This window comes from Eulemur rufifrons, chromosome 6 (genome assembly GCF_041146395.1).
Source record: "Eulemur rufifrons isolate Redbay chromosome 6, OSU_ERuf_1, whole genome shotgun sequence".
Lineage (NCBI taxonomy): Eukaryota > Metazoa > Chordata > Mammalia > Primates > Lemuridae > Eulemur > Eulemur rufifrons.
Genome location: NC_090988.1, coordinates 41,501,544 through 41,523,532, shown reverse-complemented (window position 1 = coordinate 41,523,532; position 21,989 = coordinate 41,501,544). Strand labels below are relative to the sequence as shown.

Here is a 21,989-nt window from a genome sequence, read left to right as displayed (position 1 = left end):
TAATGCCAGTAATTAATTTACTAAAGAGCTCAGTCAGGGCTCTTATACAATCATGCAGAAACACCAGTGCTCTATGTCTTCATGAGTTGCTCTCATATGTTGTCAGCTGACTGTCATTCAACTAGAAAACCAGAGGAGAAACTCATGCTTACATGGCCAATAAAATCTTGTCTTTTAAACTGACAGCTAGTAACTTTATAAATCTTCAGAGTAAAAAAAAAAAAAAATTCATGCTTGATTTCAAAAGTCTGTTTACATTTTCACCTAGCAGCAAGGCTGAACATAAAGTAGGACTAAACTTACATTCAATCAGCAACAGGTAACAGAAATAAATGTGTCTTGTTAGAGACTTTCCAATGATTTAGGGTGGAGGGAGGCTATGCCTCCCATTCAGAGTATCTGCGTCTGTGTCACAGTGTGGTGAAAAAGTCAAAGGTATGTGGCAGCCTGCCAGGATAGCCAAGAAGCCACACCTTAAACATGGTACATACTTCTGAAGCACCATTTCAGTTTAAGGAAAATAAAAATATCACTGTAGACAATGCAGAAAATACAAGGGTTTAAGACAAAACTCTCAGACTCAAAATGTCAAGGTGAAATTTCTAAGTATGCAACTCATATTCCTGGTGATTAGGGATACTCTGATGGGAAGGGCTGAGATTCAGTGCTCTAAGATGTTCAAGGACAACTGGATTTAGAAGATCTAGGTTCTCATTATGATTCCACTACTTACCAGCTGTGTGACCTTGGACAAGTCACATGTCCTATTTCTAAACTTCAGTCTCAATCTGTGCAGAGGGTTATATTGCATAATCTCTACGGTTCCTTCCAGCTCCAAAAGGTTTGCGGTTCTTGTTTATGTCTTACAGCTCTGATTGCCTAATTCCTGTCACATCACTTCTCATAGATCCCATCTGTTTACTCAGCATAGAGGTTTCATACCACTGTGAAATATCCCAGGCAGATCCTAAAGATCTATCCAAATCTAATCTACTAATATTCCACTCATTAAGCTATTACTACTCACCTAATGAAGACTAACCAATACTCCCAAATGCAAGATACACATCATAAGAAATAGTTTAACTAATATCTAGATTGCATCAAAAATCCCAATTTCTTTTCCCTGTGACCTCTGGCTTAAATATCCAGGAATGATTTCAGGGTTCATTGGGCATTATCTGAGTATAACTCCCGTCATAAAGGTTCATAGTTTTGTTTTTAATTGAAATATCCTCAATTACTTTTCCTTCTTAAAGAAGTACTTACTTACATGGGTAACCTAAGTGAATCCAACTGAAAGAATCAATGGTAAATATTCCCTTAAGTACACATAAACTCTGTAATAGACATCATTTATTTAAAAAGCTTAAAACATATTAATAATCATTGCCATATCTTTTTGTGATAGATAAAATTTAAAAATAAGTCTGTGTTTTCATATAGATTTTTTTTTAAAAAATATAACATCTGTTTGAATTACAAGCGATTAAGCGAAATCCATTACTTCACAGCTCACCATCTCTCATAAAATTCTCATTTAATTGAATACTTAGAAAAATGTAGGCCAATGGTTCATAGGAAAGTATATTAAAATTAAGGGTGGTTTGAATTTTAAAGACAAAAATCTTCACAGCAATCTGAGTGTAAGCTTCTGAAATTACTGCTGTAAGTCTCCAGTCTGTAAATAAACCAACCCCTTTTGTGACTGAGGGTGATCAGCATGGAATGCTGGGTGGTAAACCCTACAATTTAGGAATTGGTGTGGCTGCCACTGCTATGCTCTCGATGGCACACTCATCGGTTCCTCTGCGGATCCTGAAGTAGCCATCCTCACCCCAGCTCCTGCCCCAGCTATTTTTAACAATCCAGTAAGGCATCCCAGAAGCTGAGTCAGTGCCATAGCCTACAAGCAGAACAGCGTGATTAGTCAGCTCAAAGGGGTTGAAAGGGTCTCTCAGACCAGTGCGGTGGTAGATCCCACTGCGGTAGTGGAGAAAGTCATCATAGACTTCAAAAGCAACTGCCATGGGCCCATGGTGGACCAGCTCAAGCTTCATCAGAGCTTCATTGCAGCCCCCATAGAAACCTCCTACATAGTGGTACTCGGAGGAATAGTAACGCAAGCAGTCTTCCTTCATTTTGCACGGAGAATCAGTGCCTGTGTAAGGGAAGCAGTCCTCTTCCACCAGCCCAAAATCTTGGGCATACTTTCCTGCGATGAGGTATGGGAAGCCACCTTCACAGCCTGAGGAGGAATAACACACATGGTTAGTAAATAATCCTTATCAGAAGAGGGCACAGGAGAAATTGTCCCATTTCCTATTTTTCTTCTCTGCTCTGTTATTCTTTATATGTCACCCCTGGAAGTTGTCCTTAGCTTACATGTCACTTCAGTCATCTGTCTAGTTAACTATCCTTTCACTCCCCACCCCCATCTATTTAACATGTATTTATTTAGTACCTAATATGGAAGGTAGCTATGGCATGGTGGTTAAGTAGGATGGCTCTGAATCCTACATCAGTTCAACTCTAAAGCTGTGTGAAGAATTTAACTTCTCTGTACCTCTGTTTACTTATCTGTAAAATACAGATGGTAATAATTCATGTAAAAACAATAAAAGGTAGCTATTGTTGCTATTGCTAAATGGCCAGACCCCATCCTCAGCTTTTCTAAAAGCAAGTCTTCCCTGACAGCCTCCTGATGAAACATCCTCCCCCACACCTCTCTCCTATAGCACTAGCCCTATTAAACACATCCATAACCCTGTAATTTTTCTTCATTGTTCTTCTCACCATCACAATTATTTAACTTCTATTTCCTTCACTAAACTTTAAGCTTCATGAGGGTAAGGGCTATCTTTATACATTATTGCAGCCCCCAGGGTCTAGCAGTAACAATGTTGGTGTTTAGTTAAGTATTTCAGAAGGAAATGAAAGGCTCACTGGCAAATAATCATCCACCAGCAGTTTCACTGCTGTGCTAGGAAACTTTCCAGTGGCCAAATCTGGTCTTGACAGCAGAAAACTTTAAAATGATAATGTTTTTCCCTGAATCAACTGTAGCTGGGCTTTCTACATATATTACTTATGGCCTGTTCTGAAAGCCTAAGTATAGAATTTTAAAATTCTCCTAAAGAGAAACCAGTTGTTAGTATGATTTTAACAGGAATTGGGTTTTGGAGTGAGACTATGGTTGGAACTGAAACCCCAATGTTTAAAAGCTATGTGACTGCCCAAATATTATAAAAGTTCTTTGTTCCCGTTCCCCATGAATAGGAACTATACTTCCTTCTCAGAGTTTTAAAAAGAGGTAGGTAATGTACGTAAGAGGCAGTGCTTACTCAATATATAATAACTATTGACAATTTGCTGGATGGTGCATTGAAAGCCATGAGAAACCATTCATTTATAAGTGATAGGGCTGGACTTCTACGCAGGTTTTCTAGCTACAGACTTTGTGCTCTCTCTACTACAACATCCTTTTTGCCTTTGCAAACAATGGCCATACACATACAGGTAAATAGCTCATAAGATGGTGCCTGAAATACAACACTTACCTTGAGCGTACTGGCTGCAAGATACGACCTCCTGAGGACTCAAGATTGGGGTCTGAGAATTGTTGGTTAGGATACGGATTCTTGCTTCTAGCATACCCATAGACGCAAATGAGTAGCAGCTGCCACAAGATTCTGAAGATAGAAAAGAAAGATGTACAACCCAAGAAACATTTGAAGCCTCATAAAGAATCATACAAAAACCTGAGTGGATCAGAAAAATTAATATATTTACACTGAATGTTGTTGCTGTTTGTTAAGGATGAGCACAATATTGAAGATTCAATCAACACATTGCTGAGCTTACAAACATTAAGATTTCACTCTTTTTCATCAAAAGGCAAATATTACTGTATGGGACCTTTTTTGAGAATGTTTTAGAAGCTAAAAAGAAAAAAACCTCTCCTAATTTCTAAGAAGCATTTGACAATATTCTTGATAATGAAGAAAGGCTTTATGTCTACAGTGTTCTGAACCATCAGGTTGAAAAAACACTGTGGAGGGACACATGTGAGCTTTTAAATATGTCTGATGCAATGAAATGAATATCTATGCCCCCCCCAAAATTTATGTTGAAATCCCAACACCCAAGGTGATGGTATTAGGAGGTGGGACGTTTAGGAGATGACTTTGGGATTAGTGCCCTAATAAAAGAGTCCTCAAGAGAGATCTCTCACCCCTCCCACCATTTGAGGTTACAGAGAAGAGGCAGCTGTGTGTGAACCAGGAGGTGGGCCCTCATCAGACACCAAATCTGTTGACATCTTGACCTTGGACTTCCTACCCTACAAAACTATGAGAAATTAATTTCTATATAAGCCACCCAGTATGTAATATTTTGTTACAGCAACCTCAAGAAGACTAAGACAAGCAGTATTTTCCAAAGCATTTTGGGTGAAACTAACCCTAAAAATGACTGAGGTGTGGGTGTGTTGTAAAGCATTCGACTTAATCCAAGTAGAGAAGACAAAAAAATACAACAAAGCCTAGGAAAGGCAAAAGAACGATAATAACGATGAATATGGTATTTAAGGTGGACAATGAAGAAGTTAAGACATGGGTCAGAGGAAGATGAAAAGTAGCTGAATGGGGGTGGGGAGAAGGGAACAGAAATCCATTTCATTTAACACCTGGATTCTCTGGCAAGGACAAAGTAAATTTACTTAAGATGCATTTGCTGGGAATATAATTGCTATTGTAAGAAAAGGAAAAATGTTGTGTTATGAGATAATTTATATGAACAATAGTATTGTTCTGTTTCTTCAAAATGCATGGGTAAAAGAAATACATATAAGAAAATATGGCATGTATACAACAGCACTGGGATTTGCACTTGTTACAATTCCAGAAAGAAATGAGCATAATTTTAATATCTCTATTATTAGTCTCTTTTACTTTTGCCACTAACACAAATTCTCCATGGAGATATGCTTGTACGAAATCCAAGACAGTGGTATTAAACCCAGTTCTACATAATTGGTATGTTATTCTATTTGCTGTACTAATATATTAGTTTTACCAGATGATTTGAATGGGGAGCATTCCCTTATGAATGTAAAATAAGATTTATGAACAGTCAATTATAGAATTCAAAAAACTCATTATACGTAAAAAAGTCTCTTTAATAAATCTGAATTTAGTAACTGCCTTCTTTAGAGAGAAAAGTATTCAAAAGAAAATTATGCATTCAAAATACTACGAGGGCTGCTGATTTTCCCTTCTCCAGGTAACTGCTGATGTCTGTTCCTCCCTGAGGGAAAGGAAAGCTAGGCAACTATGCTCAGCCTTCAGTATTCTGAACTCTGTTTGAAGGACTTACATTGTTTTCCTCAAACCAAACTAGATCTGTTTGAGTGATCACAGGACATGTGATTTGTCTTGGTGCCTAACACAATGATGTGTGTTTGTAGAATGAGTCAAGGAATGAACAAGTAGATACATATTTACATCCATGAAATAAAGTTAATTCAATGGAAAGAGTCAACCTTTACTTGTTTCTAAGCTATAAGGAAGGCAAAATCCTAGATTCTAATGTGAACCTCCTGTTAAAATAAGTTTAGCTTAAAGCTGCCTCCTTACATATTTTAAGTTTGGCCTAAAGGCTTCTCCATATAGTGAACTGTAACCCAAGTGGTTATATAAACAACTATAACCTACTCCTTTACCAATCACCAAGTTTCAGCCAATCAAAGGCAGCCAACTGTTCAAACTGTGTTCAGATATGGCAAATGCTGAGCTGTAACAAATCCGGCAGTTTCTGTACCTTACTTCCGTTTTCTATACACCCAATTTCCTTTTTCTGTTCATATATCCTCTCCAACCACACACCAGAATCACTCTGAACCTATTCTGGTTTGGGGCACTGCCTGATTCGTAAACTGTTCTTTACTCAATTAAACTCTGTTAAATTTATCTAAAGTTTTTCTATTAAAAGTTCTCCAAATAGTTCAACAATACCACAAGGCCCTGGACCTAGAGAATGTCAGAGCCCTATTTACTCTTAACTACTATTTCTGATGTTCCCTAAAGTTCCACCCCTAAAGATCTCAGATTGATCCATACCATACATTCCTTTTGCTGCTGAGGAATCATCTAAATTATGAAGATTAGAAGAGAAGCACTTGGAAGGTGGCCTTGGAATTCATCTAATGCACAAACTACTTCCTTGATAATATGTAACTGAGGCTCAGAAAGAAGCGATGACCCGTCCAAAGTCACACAGCTAATAGATGGCAGGGGCTCGTGTCTTCTCATCTCCTAATGCAAGGTTAGTGTTCTTTTCTGTTTACAGGTCTGCATCTATTTTAAGAAATTTTCAGATATTCTTTCTCTGTCATGTAGTCACTAGATAGAACAAAATTAACCATTTGTTTTCAAAACGTCCAAACAATACTATCCTTAGGACCCATCTTTCCAATGATGGGATGTCAAAGAACTAGATGAGTGAATAAGTAGACAAAGCCCGCATTCCTTTCAGGAGACACCAAGTCTTATAAGAAATAATAAATCTCAAGAGAGACTGGAAAGGGTCCTTTTTGGCCATCCAGTTTTCTTGGCCCATTATAGACATAAAAGTAATCTCTCTTTAATAGTATTAGCCATTAAACCATCACTATCTGTTCATAAGTTATTGTGGGAGGGATGGACCACAAGTACATTCAAGGGCTCAGAATGTGCTGTTTAAAAAGCAATTACAGGAATGAGTAAAGAAGATAACCTTCCCCAAGCCTCTGACTTTCCCAAAAGAATGTGTCAGCTACCAAGGTAATTAGTGCCTGGTTTCAAAAAGCCAGGGCAGTCTAGATTCTGAAAGAACCATTATCCCTTAGGAAGACTACAGTGCAATAACGAGTAAGAAGTGGATCTGGCCCAGCCAGAGCTCTGCAGTAATCAAATTTCCACAATCTCAAATAGATAATGTGATTTGCATATGGTATGACCATGTTCAGTTATATCTTCTAACAGTGGAAAACACACCGAACTAGGAGTAAGGAGGCAGGATTCTCTTTTTTCCCCGTCCTTTCTTGCTTTGCCACTCACTAGCTATGTGACCCTGGGAAAGTCACTTGACCTTTTTGGCATTTCATTTTTTCACATGCGTAAAATCAATCAGGTGAAGCAGACTGTTTAAGGTCTCTGCCTTCCTGCTCTAATAGTATAAACAGTATTTAGAACCAAGACTTACTTAAGTGGACTAGATTTTAAACATTAGGAAAACAATCTGCATTTCCTAATTAACGTGACCCATGAGAGACACTCTCCTTCTCTCTTGCAGATATGATAATAAACAAAGACAGCACAGCTGGGGGAAGAACACAGAAAGTCCATCTCTCCCAATTTCCTAGCTTCTCTTCCATCTCACACCTCAAGGTAAATCTTGCTGTATGGCTTGTTCTTAAAGCTATTTTCAAGTTTAAAGGTAAAACCTCATTTGTCCTCTCAATATTTATTTTTCTTTTAATCTCAATTTGCTCCCTAAATAAAGAACAGCTATGAATCCCCTTAACTACAGCTAATTCTGAGTCTTGGGTTATACAAAACACTGGTAATGGTAAAGTTAGTGGAAATTTCCAAGTAGCCAAATTAGCAGGAAGAGAAAATAATTAGTTTTTTCCCAACCTACAGTACAGAAAACCAAAAGGAAGTCAAAAGAAGAACCTCTAAGTACAGTATTTTCTCAAGTATTTGACAAGATACTACAGATGAGGGATCAATTCAAAAGCAATTAATTTCCACCAAAGCTCTCTGTTTTGAAAATGCCGTTGTCTGTACAAATCATATTTATAAAGTGAGAGAACAGGGAACACTGGAGACAATAATAGCTTTTACCAAGCTACAAGAAAACCAAAGTCAAAGAATTTAACTTTAGAAAGTCTAATTTCCTTCCTTCCCTTGAATTGTTACCTTCTATCACTCATCAATCATATCTTTTGGAAAGGGAGTATAACTAAACTTTTCTTTTACCCTCTCTTATGCTCCCACTGAATTTTAAAAACACCTTATTAAAGCAGTTATATTGTACTTTAATGTTTCTATTGCATGTCTTGCTAAACTGTAAGTGTCCAGGACAAGAACTATGTCATATTAGTCTTTATAGCCTCTGCCATTAAAAAAAATTCCTAATGTATATTAGATGTTCTATAAACAACAGAAGCAACAATATTAGTAGCTCACATTATTGAATGTTAACTACCATGTGCCAGGCCCTCAATAATCAAGTCATACGCATCGTTTACTAATCCTCTCAAATAGGAATACAATATCTGTTTGATAGGGTAATTTTAATCTTCTCCTAACATCAACCCTTTAATTTCATTTTCCATTCATTTCTCAATTACCTTCAAATTATTTTCATATCCAATCCTGCCTGTCTAAGAAAGACCTCCCCAAGAAATCAAGAAGGTAGAGAAGGATTTCAAGATCTGCACTTTCTCTAGACCCGAAGAGTCCCAGAACAATGGGTAGAAAGGCAAAGAGATGAGACTCCCTGCTGTCAGGCAAAGGACAGAAATCTTCCTGGCCACCTGCCATGAGACCTGCGTGGGGCTTTCTACGATCAGAAGATTGCAAGAATTCAATGAAGAAGGAGCTTGAAGGGCAAGTGACAATGTTGAAAAGTAAGAAAGGCTGATTATCACCACATTTTTAGGAAAGGAGAAGAAAATTTATCTTTAGGTATTATAAATTTATAACTTCCCAGGAGACACTAATCAAAATGTTTCCAGATAGCAAATACCGCACCTATTTTATAGTACCAAATCAGTCACGTGTACTATTACCTTCAAAATGAGCTTAGAAGTAATAAACTTGAGCACTACATAAATGATTCTCCAAGACACTGTTGGCTAAAACCTAGGATAACAAGGTAATCTGCCATCAAGTGCACTTAGAGGAAGCGTTATTAAATCAACTCATACTGCATCAAATTTCTGAAAATAGCTAGTGAAATGCAATGACAATGATATTTTTGACAAACCTGGGCTCTGCCCTCAAGGCCACCATTCAGGAAGCTGGGTTCATACTACTTATCATCCCATAGTGTATTCTAATGTAACCTGAATTGAAAGGTCCTAACACAGCTCAAAAAAATCTAACAGAAAAAAAAAAATTAAAGATCTACTTTTTGGGCTTCTGTAGTAAATTAAAGACTAAATGATGGCAGAAATGGAAGGATGGGTAGCAAAGAAGGATTGCAGCAAACAATTTGCAGAAGGAAGACCAATTTTAATTGTATATAATTCTTCGTATCCACAGATTCTCTCCTACCAGGAGGGCAAATGAGTTTGTGTTACATATCACTCTGATTGTCACTACCTACCTAAAACATAAATTGAAAATACTAAAGAAATGCTGAGCTCAGAAAAATTATCTATTACCAAGTCTGTCATGGATACAAAAGGAAAAAGTGAGGATTCCTAGGCCACATATTTTCATTTTTTTACTACAGTGGATCATGATCATTCTATCTATATATCTCCAAAATCCACCCCCAGAGCCTGACCAATAGCAAATGTCCAATAAATAGTTCAGAATAAATTAATGAAAAATCAGACTTTTTGTTTTTTTACCTTGGTTTCGAACAGGGCTAACAAAATTAACACCACGAACATTTCTCCAATCCCAAGATGTCGGCAAATGCAAAATCTTTTTCTGTATTTCAGCAGTCAGTGGTGCAGGTTTGAGCCTAGAAAGGAATACATTTGAGATCAATGTATAGCCTTTCTTTTGTGGATGATTTCCTAGCCATGATTTCAATCACCAGGCTAGTTCCTCTCTCTCTCTCACTTCCTCTCTTTCTACAAGCCTTCAACTCTTTTGTTAAGGTACTATTGTAACACTATAGTAACATTAATTTTTCTGTTACTATAAACTATTTGAATTTCTTATTCACCTTGACATTGTCGTACCACACTGTTCTGATTTTTCAGGGTTACCCGGATGGTTTTTACTAGGTTCCAATTCAGTCACTGGCAAAGATTCTTTCTCTGCTACTTCCTGCCCTTTGCACCTGCTCACAAGTGGTTCTGTCTCTCACACACTTCTCTTAGAGGTGACATGGGTCAGTACTATGACAAAATGGAAATGAGATGAAACAAAAAGAAAAAAAGTGAACAATTCACTCAAGAGTAGCAATCATAACCTTGACAACTGTATAGAAGAGAGAGTATATTTTATACAGAAATGTCAATTAATTGTTCACTAAAATATTTCCCAAGCCAAGGATATCAGTTGAAGATTTATATGATATAGAGATAAGCATGAGGTAGGTCTTTGATCATAGGGAAGATAATGTTAAACATGAAATATATAAAAATCACCATAACAAACACAAAGATGTTACAGCAACATTGTAAAACACATAACATGGATAATGCCCAAAGAATAACCAAGGCACATAAAAAGCTATGCACCATTCATAATTTTATATATAGGGTGGCAGAAAAAAAACAAACATTGAATATTTCTTCTGAGATTTATGAATACAAACTAGGGTGCAAACAAATTTTGAATGGAAATTTTCTGTGGTTTCACATTGAGACTGTTTTGGAAGAAAACTCAAACTGTGTTTTTTAATTCTTTCATTCAATAACACCAACAACAGTCAATACAGAAGACATCTGTGACCAAAGGTGTAGAGGTTTTTCCCCACACACCAAGCAAGCAATCAATTCTGCAGCAGACACTAGTGGGGCATCCTTCAATTTTGACACTATCTACCTGGAGATAGTGTCAGATCCCATGGGACTAGAGCTCAGTCCCACAAAACTGCCCCCCACTTCCAATGTCAATCAAAAGCCCCAGGTTGTGTCACCTATGCTTATCACTAGCTTGCTACAATTTGGGAATCTCATGAAACTCTCCTTAGGTTCAATTAATTTGCTAGAGTGGCTCACAGAATTCAGGGGAATACTACATTTACCAGTTTACTATAAAGAATATTATAAAGGACACACATAAAGAGATGCATAGGGCGAGGTACAGGGGCAGGATTGCAGAGCTTTCATGCTCTCCCTGGGTGCGCCACCCTCCAGGAACCTCCACGTGTTCCGCTATCTAGAAGCTCTCCAAATCCTGTCCTCTTGGACCTTTCATGGAGATTTCATTGGATAGGGATGACTGATAACCATATAGAAATGTGATTGGACAAAAAGGGTATGATCTAATACTAACAGACTGAGTGGAGAAACCCAGCAAGGCCTGCCTGTTCAGATTCTTCTTGGCCTCTCTGTGTAGCATTCCTTCCTCCAGGTTAAAGGAAGGCCAGAGAGGGTCATAGAAAGAGATTCTGTTTTCTGAGACCTGCTTCTAAGGCCTAAATTGCCCCAACATGATAACAAAAGAATATAACAAGGGCTGTGGGAGTTATGAGCCAGGAACCATAGATGAAAACACATATATACATACAACCATATGGAAGATAATGTTAAGCATGAAATATATAAAAATTACTATAACAAATACAAAGATGTTACAGCAATATTGTAAAACACACAACATAGATAATGCCCAAAGAATAACCAAGGCACATAAAAAGCTATGTACCATTTATAATTTTATATATAGGGTGGCAGAAAAAACAAACATTGAACATTGTTTCTTAGATTAATGGATAAAAACTAGGGTGCAAATTTTGTGTTTGTGTATGTGTGTCTCCTAGTATCACAGAGACTAGAAAATTCAATCAATATATAACTAGCTGTCTTTTATGTACCTAAGAATATACTAAGTAATAAAAAGGATAAAAGAGAAATTTAAGTTTGGCAGCCTTATATAACTTCAAGGCATATATCTCAGAGTCATACCAACCTGTTACAAATGGCTTCACCACTTACTGTTTGTGTGACATTTGACAGAGAACTTAAGGAGGATACCCAGCTGGTGTCCGCTGCAGAAGTAAACTGTAAAACTGTAAAACTACAGTTTACTTCTATTAAAATGAGTATAATCATACCTACCTCAAAGGGTTGTTATGAAAATTCAATGCAATAATGATTAACAGATGCTTAGAACAGTGCCTTTCTTTTATACACCCTTAATTAATGGCAGCTATTATGATGATAACTACCATCCTCCTCCTCCATGTCCTTAAGAGGACGCAGTAAGATGCTGACAGGTTTAAGCAATTATCTGACACAAAGCCGGCATTTAAATGTTAACTTCCTTCTTCCTACCTTCCAGTAAGGCAGAGTACTTACCCACCAATGCACACACAAACAAAACAAGAGCAATGTGAGAACTGAAGCTTAATGGTGTGGAAATGAAGAGAGAAAAGGAGAAGTATGGGTGATGGAGAGGTAAGATTTACAGATATTTTAAGTACACTATACATTACTGGCTCTTAATCTTATGGGCCCAGATTCTTTAGGAATCTGGGGAAAGTTCTGGACTTAGAGAGATATCCATAAACAATAAATTTTGTCTATAATTTCAGCAGTTTCACAGACTCCCTATACCTACTTCAGGTTAAGAATCTTTGAGAGTTTCTATTAAGTCACTGGATTCTTAAGGAATAACTTATATACAAAAATGCTATTGAAAATCAGGCAGCCAGATAATAATCTCTCTTCAATGTTTCTTATTTCACTCAATTCCATCTCCTTGTCTTAAAATAGATAGAGCTTTAGTCATAAAAGCAGCCCTTCATAAATCTAGCTGTTCTCTAAAACAAAAGTGGTTGGCTACAGGTAGACGACAGCCTTAGCACTGTGTCTGAGGCTTACTCCTTTGAGGCAGAAGTCGGCCTCTCTAGGATCAACTACTAACACTCCTCCTCTTAATGCCTGATTTTGTTGTTGAATAAGTCTCAACTTTGTGTTTCATATAGACGCTTTAGAACTCCACTTTAGTGAATCTGAGAAGGAGCTACAATATGCTCCCTTTCCCAATTTTGATAAACTAGAGCATCTCACGGACTAGAAATTCTCTAGAATACACGTTGAGAAATACTACAGAAGATTCTTTTGAGAAAGAAGGCAAATTATGGGAGGATGCTATCAGTTGGATAGGAAAAAAATCTCCATACATTCTCACAGTCAAAAAATGCCATGCCATTACAACATCAGTCTGCAGATGAAAAAGTAATGTATTACAGTTAATTGAGTAATTCATCAATTAGTGGTCTGTGCAAACAATAAAAATTCAAACCATGGACTCTATAAATATTAAGAAATTAACCATTGTATTTTCTGAGAATTGGAGACTATTTCAGTGTATTAAGGGAAAATAACCTACTTACACCATTTATCAACTTCCATTAGCTCACTACTGCTTGCTTTCTAGTACTCTTTAGTCATATGATCTTAAAGCAAGCTATGGCACCACAGGGATATCCTCGGCCATTTAACAAGTGTTAAGGAGCTACATACTGTTTGCTATGTACAGCTGTAACTTTGAGGAAATGAAAAAAATCTACCCAAATTCCTGACTAGACAAATTCAAAGTACTATGTCATAATTTCCCAAAGTAAGAAATATACCATGGGGGTTGTAAGGTAAAGATGGAAAATGCCACCTCTGGCTGAGGGTAGTAGAGCTATATTGATAAATAACCTTTTTTCCTTTGCTAGACCTTTAAGCACATAGAGGAGTCTGAGATGTTTTACAGGTGGCACCTGTGACAGTCATCGTAGGCAAGTTGAGAGATATCTGAGGCACAGAGAGCAGCAAGAATGGGGGTAAAACGAAAGTTTTCACTAATTGTGTGTCACATTGTTGGAAAGCAGATCAAAGTAGTAAATATAGGTATGGTCATATTTAGATGGCTTTAGATACCAGGCTAATTTTATTCATTAGACAGTGGGCAGTAACACAGTTACAACTGAGGACAGGAAGATGAAACTGGCAGTATATCACAGAACAGCTAAAAATGAGGACATGAGGCAAAGAGACCAAAGAGACAGGACCAAAGAGACATGACAAAGCCCTATGGCAGAATGTAGAAAATGGAAAGGGAGTAATAGAAACAACAGACACTGTGAAATAAAAACCGATAAACAGGACTTGGAATAGAATATGTATGAATAGGAGAGGGAAATGGTTAAAAAAAAAAAAGTAACATAAGTTTAAACTGAGATGAACAATAAAATTGTGGGCAACCCCAGTAGGGCTGGTTGGGAAGGAGGACAGCATTAAATATTAATATTTTTATCAGCGATAAAGAGATATGCTTGATTACCTTGGGATTCTCTGACTGTGACCACCATTTCTCCTAATCATCTCTCTCAGGCTGAGAGTCTCATATTCCATGTATGTAGTTGCAGTCCAAGACTTCTGAATGGCATTGATAGCTTTCACAAAGTTGTGGTTGTATTTGTAGAGGCTACTGGAATACCTGCCAACAAAAGTGAGATAGTTTCAGATACGGCCTTTACTGATGTACATAGATCCACTTAAAATGGGCACTCTTACAGGCTGTGCCTAAGCGGAAAATGGTATTATCTTTCAGGAAGACAGCTGGCTATATGAATCAATAGCCTGGAATATCCTGGAATGTCTTCTCTGAAAATAAAAGCTCAAGTTAACTAAGATATATGTATAAGGATAGTCTATGAAACACTTTTATACTAGTAATAGACGCTAAACAACCTAAATAAATGTTCTCAGATAAGGGATTAATCAAATAATGATACTTCATTTACGATATAATTTAATCAATAAAAATATCTAGAAGCTTATTTAGTGATATGGAAGAATGTTTTACACTATATGAAATACAAAAGGCAATCAAAGTTTATACAGAATTATAACCAATTAATCAGTTTTTATAAAGTATATATATCTACACTATAGATACATTTTTAAAATGCCAACTATGGTTATCTCTGAGTGGCAGCATATAATCACCACCTTTCCCACACTCCCTACACTTTCTACAGTTCACCTTTATAACCTTTGTAATCAGAAAAAAAAAGAACAATGGAAAGTATATGCAATGTATATACAGTATGCAAGCATTATAACCACATCATACCCAAAATAATTATTCCATGTGGATGTTTGGTTTATACTTGTTACTCAAAATGTGTTTCTTAAACTTGTATCAGCAGCAGCCCCTGGGAACCTGTTAGAAATGCAGATTCTGAGTGCTCAGCCCAGACTACCTGAATCAAAATCTGTATTTTAACAAGATCCCAGGTGATTCACGATAACAGTAAAATCTGAGAAGCACTGGTTTACCTTATACCAAATGCTTGGATACAGACGTAAATAAATCTCACACACAAAGAACATGTTTACAAAGAAAAAAAAATTGAGGGACTTGATTATTCACATAATTCAAACATTTATCACACCTCTGTGCCAGATGCCAGGCAGTAAAGAACTCACCATATTATCCCTATTACAAAAGATTCTGTGGTTTGAGTGTGATTCACTAGCCAAGACTTCCATAACACTCAATTATGCAAAACAAGAGATATCTAACCTGAGTTTCATCTTCCTATACCCAGCTATGACTGTGTTACTGTCCACAGAATATTTTAGGCACACTGTGAGCTTTTCTTTCTCTGACAATTCACATTTGTAAGGAGAGTATTTTGGTATGGTCAAGGAACCTGAGAACACTGAAGACAATGAACAAAACGTGCAACCACGTTGATAATGTTTTAATGTTTCTATCAAGGCTCTTTCCCACTTGTTGCAAAGTGTGAAACCAGAGAGGTATCTTTATTAAACAGATTAGAAAACTGCCTTTATCATATTTCTGACTACGCTAGCACAACAACAAAAACAAGTTATAGTTGTTTCCTTGTTTCTTTAGGCACAAGAGTAAATTATTTGTAATAAGACATTTAAAAAGTATTTTCCCTTAATGGGAGTCAATATGTCATTGGCTGCAGGTGTTTGTGAAGCAGTAGGTAGCTCTACTTTCCTTGCTTTATCATAACATCTAGCAAAACCTCATGTGCTGATATATGCATTACAGTAATGACACGATGCCATCATGGGTCTTAAACACTATTATTTTTGGTGTTTAAGATCTAAGGAGATTAAAAATAATGTACCTTGCTATGAGATAATAGATCATTAAGAGCTAAAAGAGACCTCAAAGGTAATTTAGTCCCAAACATTCCTTATACAGGGAGGCAATGTAGGTTCAGAGCACTCCAATTAGGAGCTTCTTCACTAAATGAGACAATATTTGAAATATCAAATAGAGTGCAATAGTATGAATACATAGTATATCCTAAACAGTAGGGTGAAAAGTGAACAGCTTAGTAGGAAATATGCTGCTCAAGAATCATGCCAAACAAAGCTATTTAAAACCTAAACTCAAAATGAAGGGGATGAATTAGTCTCTCGTTAGGTACTTTTGCAGACAATTCATTCCCTTGTAAATCATCTCCCTTGCCTCTCTGCTGCAGTCATTCATTGCCAGTGTTGCCTGGCTTTGGATAATTTGTTCATGTATACTTTCGGGGGCTTTCTCAACTAAATAAAAAAAGAAAAGGTAGTAATTTGTTCATCTCTTCCCTCCAAAACTAATACAATCTTGTTTGAAATCTCTAGTTTGTGTGGTTCACAGCTACTTATAGTAGACTTAATTTAACAAAAAACATTAACTGCATGATACTGATTGAATTATGGTCCTGCCTCCCCCCACTATCCATATGTTGAAGTCCTAACCCCCTGTACCTAAGCATATTACTGCATTTGGAGATAGGGCTTTAAAGAGCAAATTAAGGTAAAATGAGGTCATAAGGGTGGGCTCTAATCCAATATAACAGGTGTTCTTATAGGAAGAGGTGGTTAGGATAAAGTCAGGGAAGACTATGTAAGGACACAGCAAGAAAGCAGCCATCTGCAAGCCATGGAGAGTAGCCTCAGAAGAAACCAAGCCTGGCAACACCTTGACACTGGACTTCTAGCCTCCAAAACTGTAAGAAAATAACTTACTGTTGTTTAAGCCACCAGTCTGTGATACTTTGTTATGGCAGACCTAGCAAACTAATACACTGCATAAATACTAAGAACTTTGATTTCAGTTACTTATTGTCTTGTTTAAAATTTGTTCAAATTAGTATCACCTATATTTGTTGCAACATAAAACTAAGTATCCACAGTATTATGCAGCATGTTATTACATGGCAACCAATCAAATGATCTTCATTTATTAGTAATTTTCAATTCCGTGGTCCTTTATCTGAATTTTTTTAAAAGCCATCATTGGTCAATTACTTTTGGAACACTTTGGAAAAAATACTTTCTTCTCTCAATCACATTGGTTAACAAATTTTTCCAGTAAACTTTTATATATCACAGCTTATGTTCCTAAGCCAAATATATTTTATATAATCAAAACAAAATTTCAAGAACATACACACATCCATATATACTATAAAACAAAAACTATTAATAAATGTATGCCTCACTTGGGACAACTCACTTTTCCTGTAGATTCTTAGGACGTGCTGTGTTCACATACACATTTTCAGAAGCAGTTCCCACCTTCCTTCCGGTGAAACAAGCCCAGTTCCGGCCCAGCACGTCATGCACCCACCCGGGCATCGTCTCGTTGCAATAACTGGTTACCTGGCTGCCCTCTTCTTTATACTGCAAACAACCAAGGGAAGGGAAGGCCAAGTGAATTCCGTGCTCAACTCTCAGGTCCCTTTCCCTGGCTCTCCCTTTTCATCCTTTGTCACTCAAAACAGAAACTTCACCCTGAGAGGTTACATTCTGAGAATTATCCTAGAAAAGAAAGAGAAACAAACTTTTCTATGGATAGCATTGTTGGCCACTAAACAAATGTTCCTAACGAAACTCTTCTTGGAACGAAAGGCAAAGGGAAAAACTGGAGCATCTGCCACATTCAAGACATTTGACAGACGTTACTTCAGTCGGGCAGACAATCGCCCCATTTCACCAAGGAGTGGAGGCCCAGACAGAGGACAAGGAACTCCTCCCAGACAACATAGCTGTGGAGTGGCAGAAACACAATTCTCCTCAGTCTATCAGACTATATTTTTCTACCCAGGGAAGACCCGTATCAGGAAATTAAAAGAACTACAAAAATTTTTTATAAAATGAAACATGATCCTTGTTTTTTCTGTCAATCTCCCAATTCATTAGGATATTCTGATTATGAGGGGGCAAAAGGAACCTGATTATTGAATTTTCCTTCCACTAATATGGCCCTTTGTCTTATTTCAATGTTAACACTGAAATACAACCATACAGTGATAGATCCAGGATTTGAACTACGATGCTTTGCTCCAGAGCCTAATCACCCTCGTGTCATAACATCTCCTCATGGAAAAGGGGCACAAGATCCAGAATGAGAGCACAGTGTGTGAGAAGGAGAAAAGGAAAACGTCGTGCTGATTGTGTATGAGGAGAAACTTGGGCACAATTTCAGGCTCTGATTTAATGTAATGGAACAGACTATTTGTAGAACGTCAGGCACCACTTTACTAGGTGTTAGTCCTTTCATTTATAAAATAAGGAAACAAGAAAAAAAAATACCCTCAAAGGAATAAACATTCTGGGATTCCATGATCAAATGCAGGGATTGGGAAACATTTCCTGTCATGACCAGAAAGCAAATATTTTAGGCTTTGCAGGCCATTAAGGTTTGTTGCAACTATTCAACTCTGCCATTATAGCACAAAAGTAGTCAAATGCAAGACATAAATATAATAAATCAGCACAGGAGTCAACCAACATTTCAGTAAAACTTTTGTATATGAAAATAGGCCATGTGTTTGGTTTTGACCCCATGGGCTGTAGTTTGCAGACTTCTAATCTAACGAATGCTACTTTACCTATTTGCAGAGGGTGGCAAACTTCTAAGGGCCAGATAGTAAATATTTTAGGTTTGCAGGCAAGAATGCCTCTGTCACAACTACTCAACCTAAAAGGTACATAGAGAATACATAAATGAATGAGCTAAGTCATGTTCCAATAAAACGTTACTTAGAAAAATAGGTCTGTAGTTTGCCAACCTCTAGTTTAGAGGAATGTGTGGGCCAAACTACACTTAAAGCTAAAATTACATTATGGCATCTGATTCTCTCTGAATTCAAATCATATTTTGGGGTAGAGTTAAAAATGTATGGCCTTAGAATCCCAAAGAGCTGGACTTGAATCCTGGGAATCACCACTCACTAAGCTACCCAGCATAGGATGAGTTACTCCGCGCTACTCACGCACACCTTGATTGCTATCTTGGTTCACCATACTCTGAAGCCCACCTGTTCACCTCTTGCCCACCACTCCTCAAGTCCCTGCTAAAGCCCCAACTCAGGATGAGGAACACTGAAACAAAGGCCTAGGACATTACTGGACAGCAATATTAGAGGATGTGTTATGTGAAAAGGTTGATAAAATTTATTTTTATTATACTGAACTATATAAAACTTCTGTTTTTATAGATCAAAAACAGTCTAAAATGGTAACTTCCCAGGATGTAACCTAAACTCCTTCGAGTTCTATCTTGTGTTTCTCTTTGGCACAGGTTCTTGATCACATGCTCTTCTCCTGTGCTGCACACTGCTGGGACAGGTGGCGCTGGCCTGTCTTCCTTCCACCTCTGCTGCTTTGAAAAGCAGTCTGACAATGTTTCAAGAGTTCTTGAGAGCTACCTTATAGAAATTGTCACACACACACACACACACACACACAATGCTATACACAGGAAGACACTTGTGGTATAATAGAAATCGTAAAAACAAAAGAAATGTCCTAAAAAGTTCAAATATAAAAAGTATTAAGTAAATTATATTTAAAAACTATCATGTAACATTTTATATGATAAACATGTGATCTATAAGAAAGGGGTGAGTGAACTAAGGCTGGAGAAAGCTGCCTGTTTCTACAAATATAGTTTTACTGGAAAACAGGCTGCTCATTCATTTATATATTGCCTATGCTTGCTTTTGTGCCACGATGGCAAACTTCATACTTTATAAATATTGTACAGATTACTCACAAATCTTTGAGGTCCAAGGGAACACAGAAATGATATAGTCTCAGGACAAAAAAGAGACTAAGGAGGTATCTGGAATAGAATTTATAACCAAGAATTCCTAGAACCAAGCATTCTTCCCAGAACCATGCACCACTTCTTCACATGTTGTCTTCCCACAAAGAGCTGGAGAGGTGAACAATTACTAAAAACAATTATTAAAAGGGGAAATACCTAGAAACTACACAACAAAGGCTTAAAACCCAAAGGGCTTCTACCTATATGATTTGTGCCTCACAATAATCTCTTGAGATAATAGGCATTATTCTTCTAAGGAAGAAAAGGTGGCTCTGCAAAGTTAAAAGGAGAGAAGAGTATTCAAATACAGGTTCACAGGTTACAAAGGTCATTGCTTCACCCATTGTATCCTCTACCAAAAAAAAAAAAATGTATCAGCTGATTAACTGACCCATGAGTCAGGTCTAAATTGTTGCCCAAGGCCCTTTATGAGCTGCCCAAACTTCTAGCAGCCCTCATGAGCATGAGCATTTTCTCACTGTTCAGGTACCTATGCTGCTTTGGCTATTTCAGTATACCGTTCTTTTATTTTTCCTTTTTTTTTCAGACAGGCTCTTGCTCTCTTGTTGTCCTGGCCAGAGTGCAGTGGTACCACAATCATAGCTCACTGCAGCCTCAAACACCTGGGTGCAAGTGATTCTCCTTCCTCAGCCTCCCGAGTAGCTGGGACTATAGGCTCACACCACCATGCCTGGCTCAGTCTACCAATCTTTTTTTTTTTTTTTAAAGAGTTCCTCTATTTTGTGGATTTATTTCATATTGCAAATTTACAAGGCCTTTAATATTCATTTCTACATGCTTCTCTCGATTTCTCTTAAATCCATTTACGTTTTGTATTTCACAGTTGCATTTTCTATATTAGCATATCACAAGTTATTCTTACGTGAGATAATAAAACACATAGTTCAAAATTTTTTCCTACCTATTAAACTTTTTCCCCTTCATTTGTCTATTTTATTGAGGTTACCCAATTTCAAAGATTTAAACTAATCCAAAAGGTTAGTGAAAATTCAACAACTTTTCAAAGATTTTTAAATGAGATTTAACCTAGAATTTAGAACACTTAAACTTTCACTTAAGTTTTGGAAGCTACACTGAATTACTTATAAAAGATTTCCTTCTTTCCCACCTTCCTTCCTTCTTTCCTACCTTCCTTCCTTCTTTCCTTTCTTTTGTAGCAGATGATTTTTTCAAACTCTGCTTGGAAAAGCCCTAAACATTCAGCAGAGATTCTCAAGTATCTTCTCTTTTATTAAATAACAAGAGGACCAGCAGATAGTGCAGTGACAAAAATCATTTGAAGAAACCTCCCACTACTTACAACCGAAAATCTAAAAATGCTGTCATAGAATATAATGTAGTAGATGCCCATATACTTGCTTATTTTTTTATTTCAGAGTACTACAGGGGTACAAATGCTTTAGTTATATAAATTGCTTTTGCACCACCTGAGTCAGAGCTACAGGCATGCCCACCCCCCAGACAGCACACACTGCACCCATTAGTTGTGAATTTACCCATCCCTTTCTCCTTCCTCCCACCTGCCCGACACCTGATGAATGTAATTTCCGTATGTGCAGATAAGTGTTCACTGATTAGTAACAATTTAATGGTGAGTACATATGGTGTTTGTTTTTCCATTCTTGTCATACTTCACTTAGAAGAATGGGCTCCAGCTGCATCCAGGATGACACAAGAGGTATTAGTTCACTATGTCTTTTTATGGCTGACTAGTATTCCATAGTATACATGTACCACATTTTATTAATCCGCTCATGGATTGAGGGACACTTGGGTTGTTTCCACATCTTTGCGATTGTGAATTGTGCTGCTATAAATATTTGAGTGCAGATGCCTTTTTTATAGAATGTCCTTTTTTTTCCTTTGGGTAAATACCCAGTAAGTGGGATTGCTGGATCAAATGGTAGTTCTACATTTAGTTCTTTGAGG

At 37.2% G+C, this 21,989-nt stretch overlaps 1 protein-coding gene across 1 annotated transcript in view; it reads right to left on the bottom strand.

The window, feature by feature from the left end:
• Positions 1-1,346: 1,346 nt before the first annotated feature.
• The window catches only part of CTSC (cathepsin C), a 37,922-nt gene continuing 17,279 nt past the window's right edge, over positions 1,347-21,989 (bottom strand). Inside the window, exons 3-7 of the mRNA XM_069470946.1 lie at positions 17,442-17,608; positions 14,232-14,387; positions 9,626-9,741; positions 3,561-3,692; positions 1,347-2,248 (exon numbers count right to left, since the gene is read on the bottom strand). Of these exons, the coding sequence (XP_069327047.1) occupies positions 1,746-2,248; positions 3,561-3,692; positions 9,626-9,741; positions 14,232-14,387; positions 17,442-17,608 (1,074 nt within the window). The 3' untranslated portion in view covers positions 1,347-1,745. The remainder of the gene's footprint in view (positions 2,249-3,560; positions 3,693-9,625; positions 9,742-14,231; positions 14,388-17,441; positions 17,609-21,989) is intronic.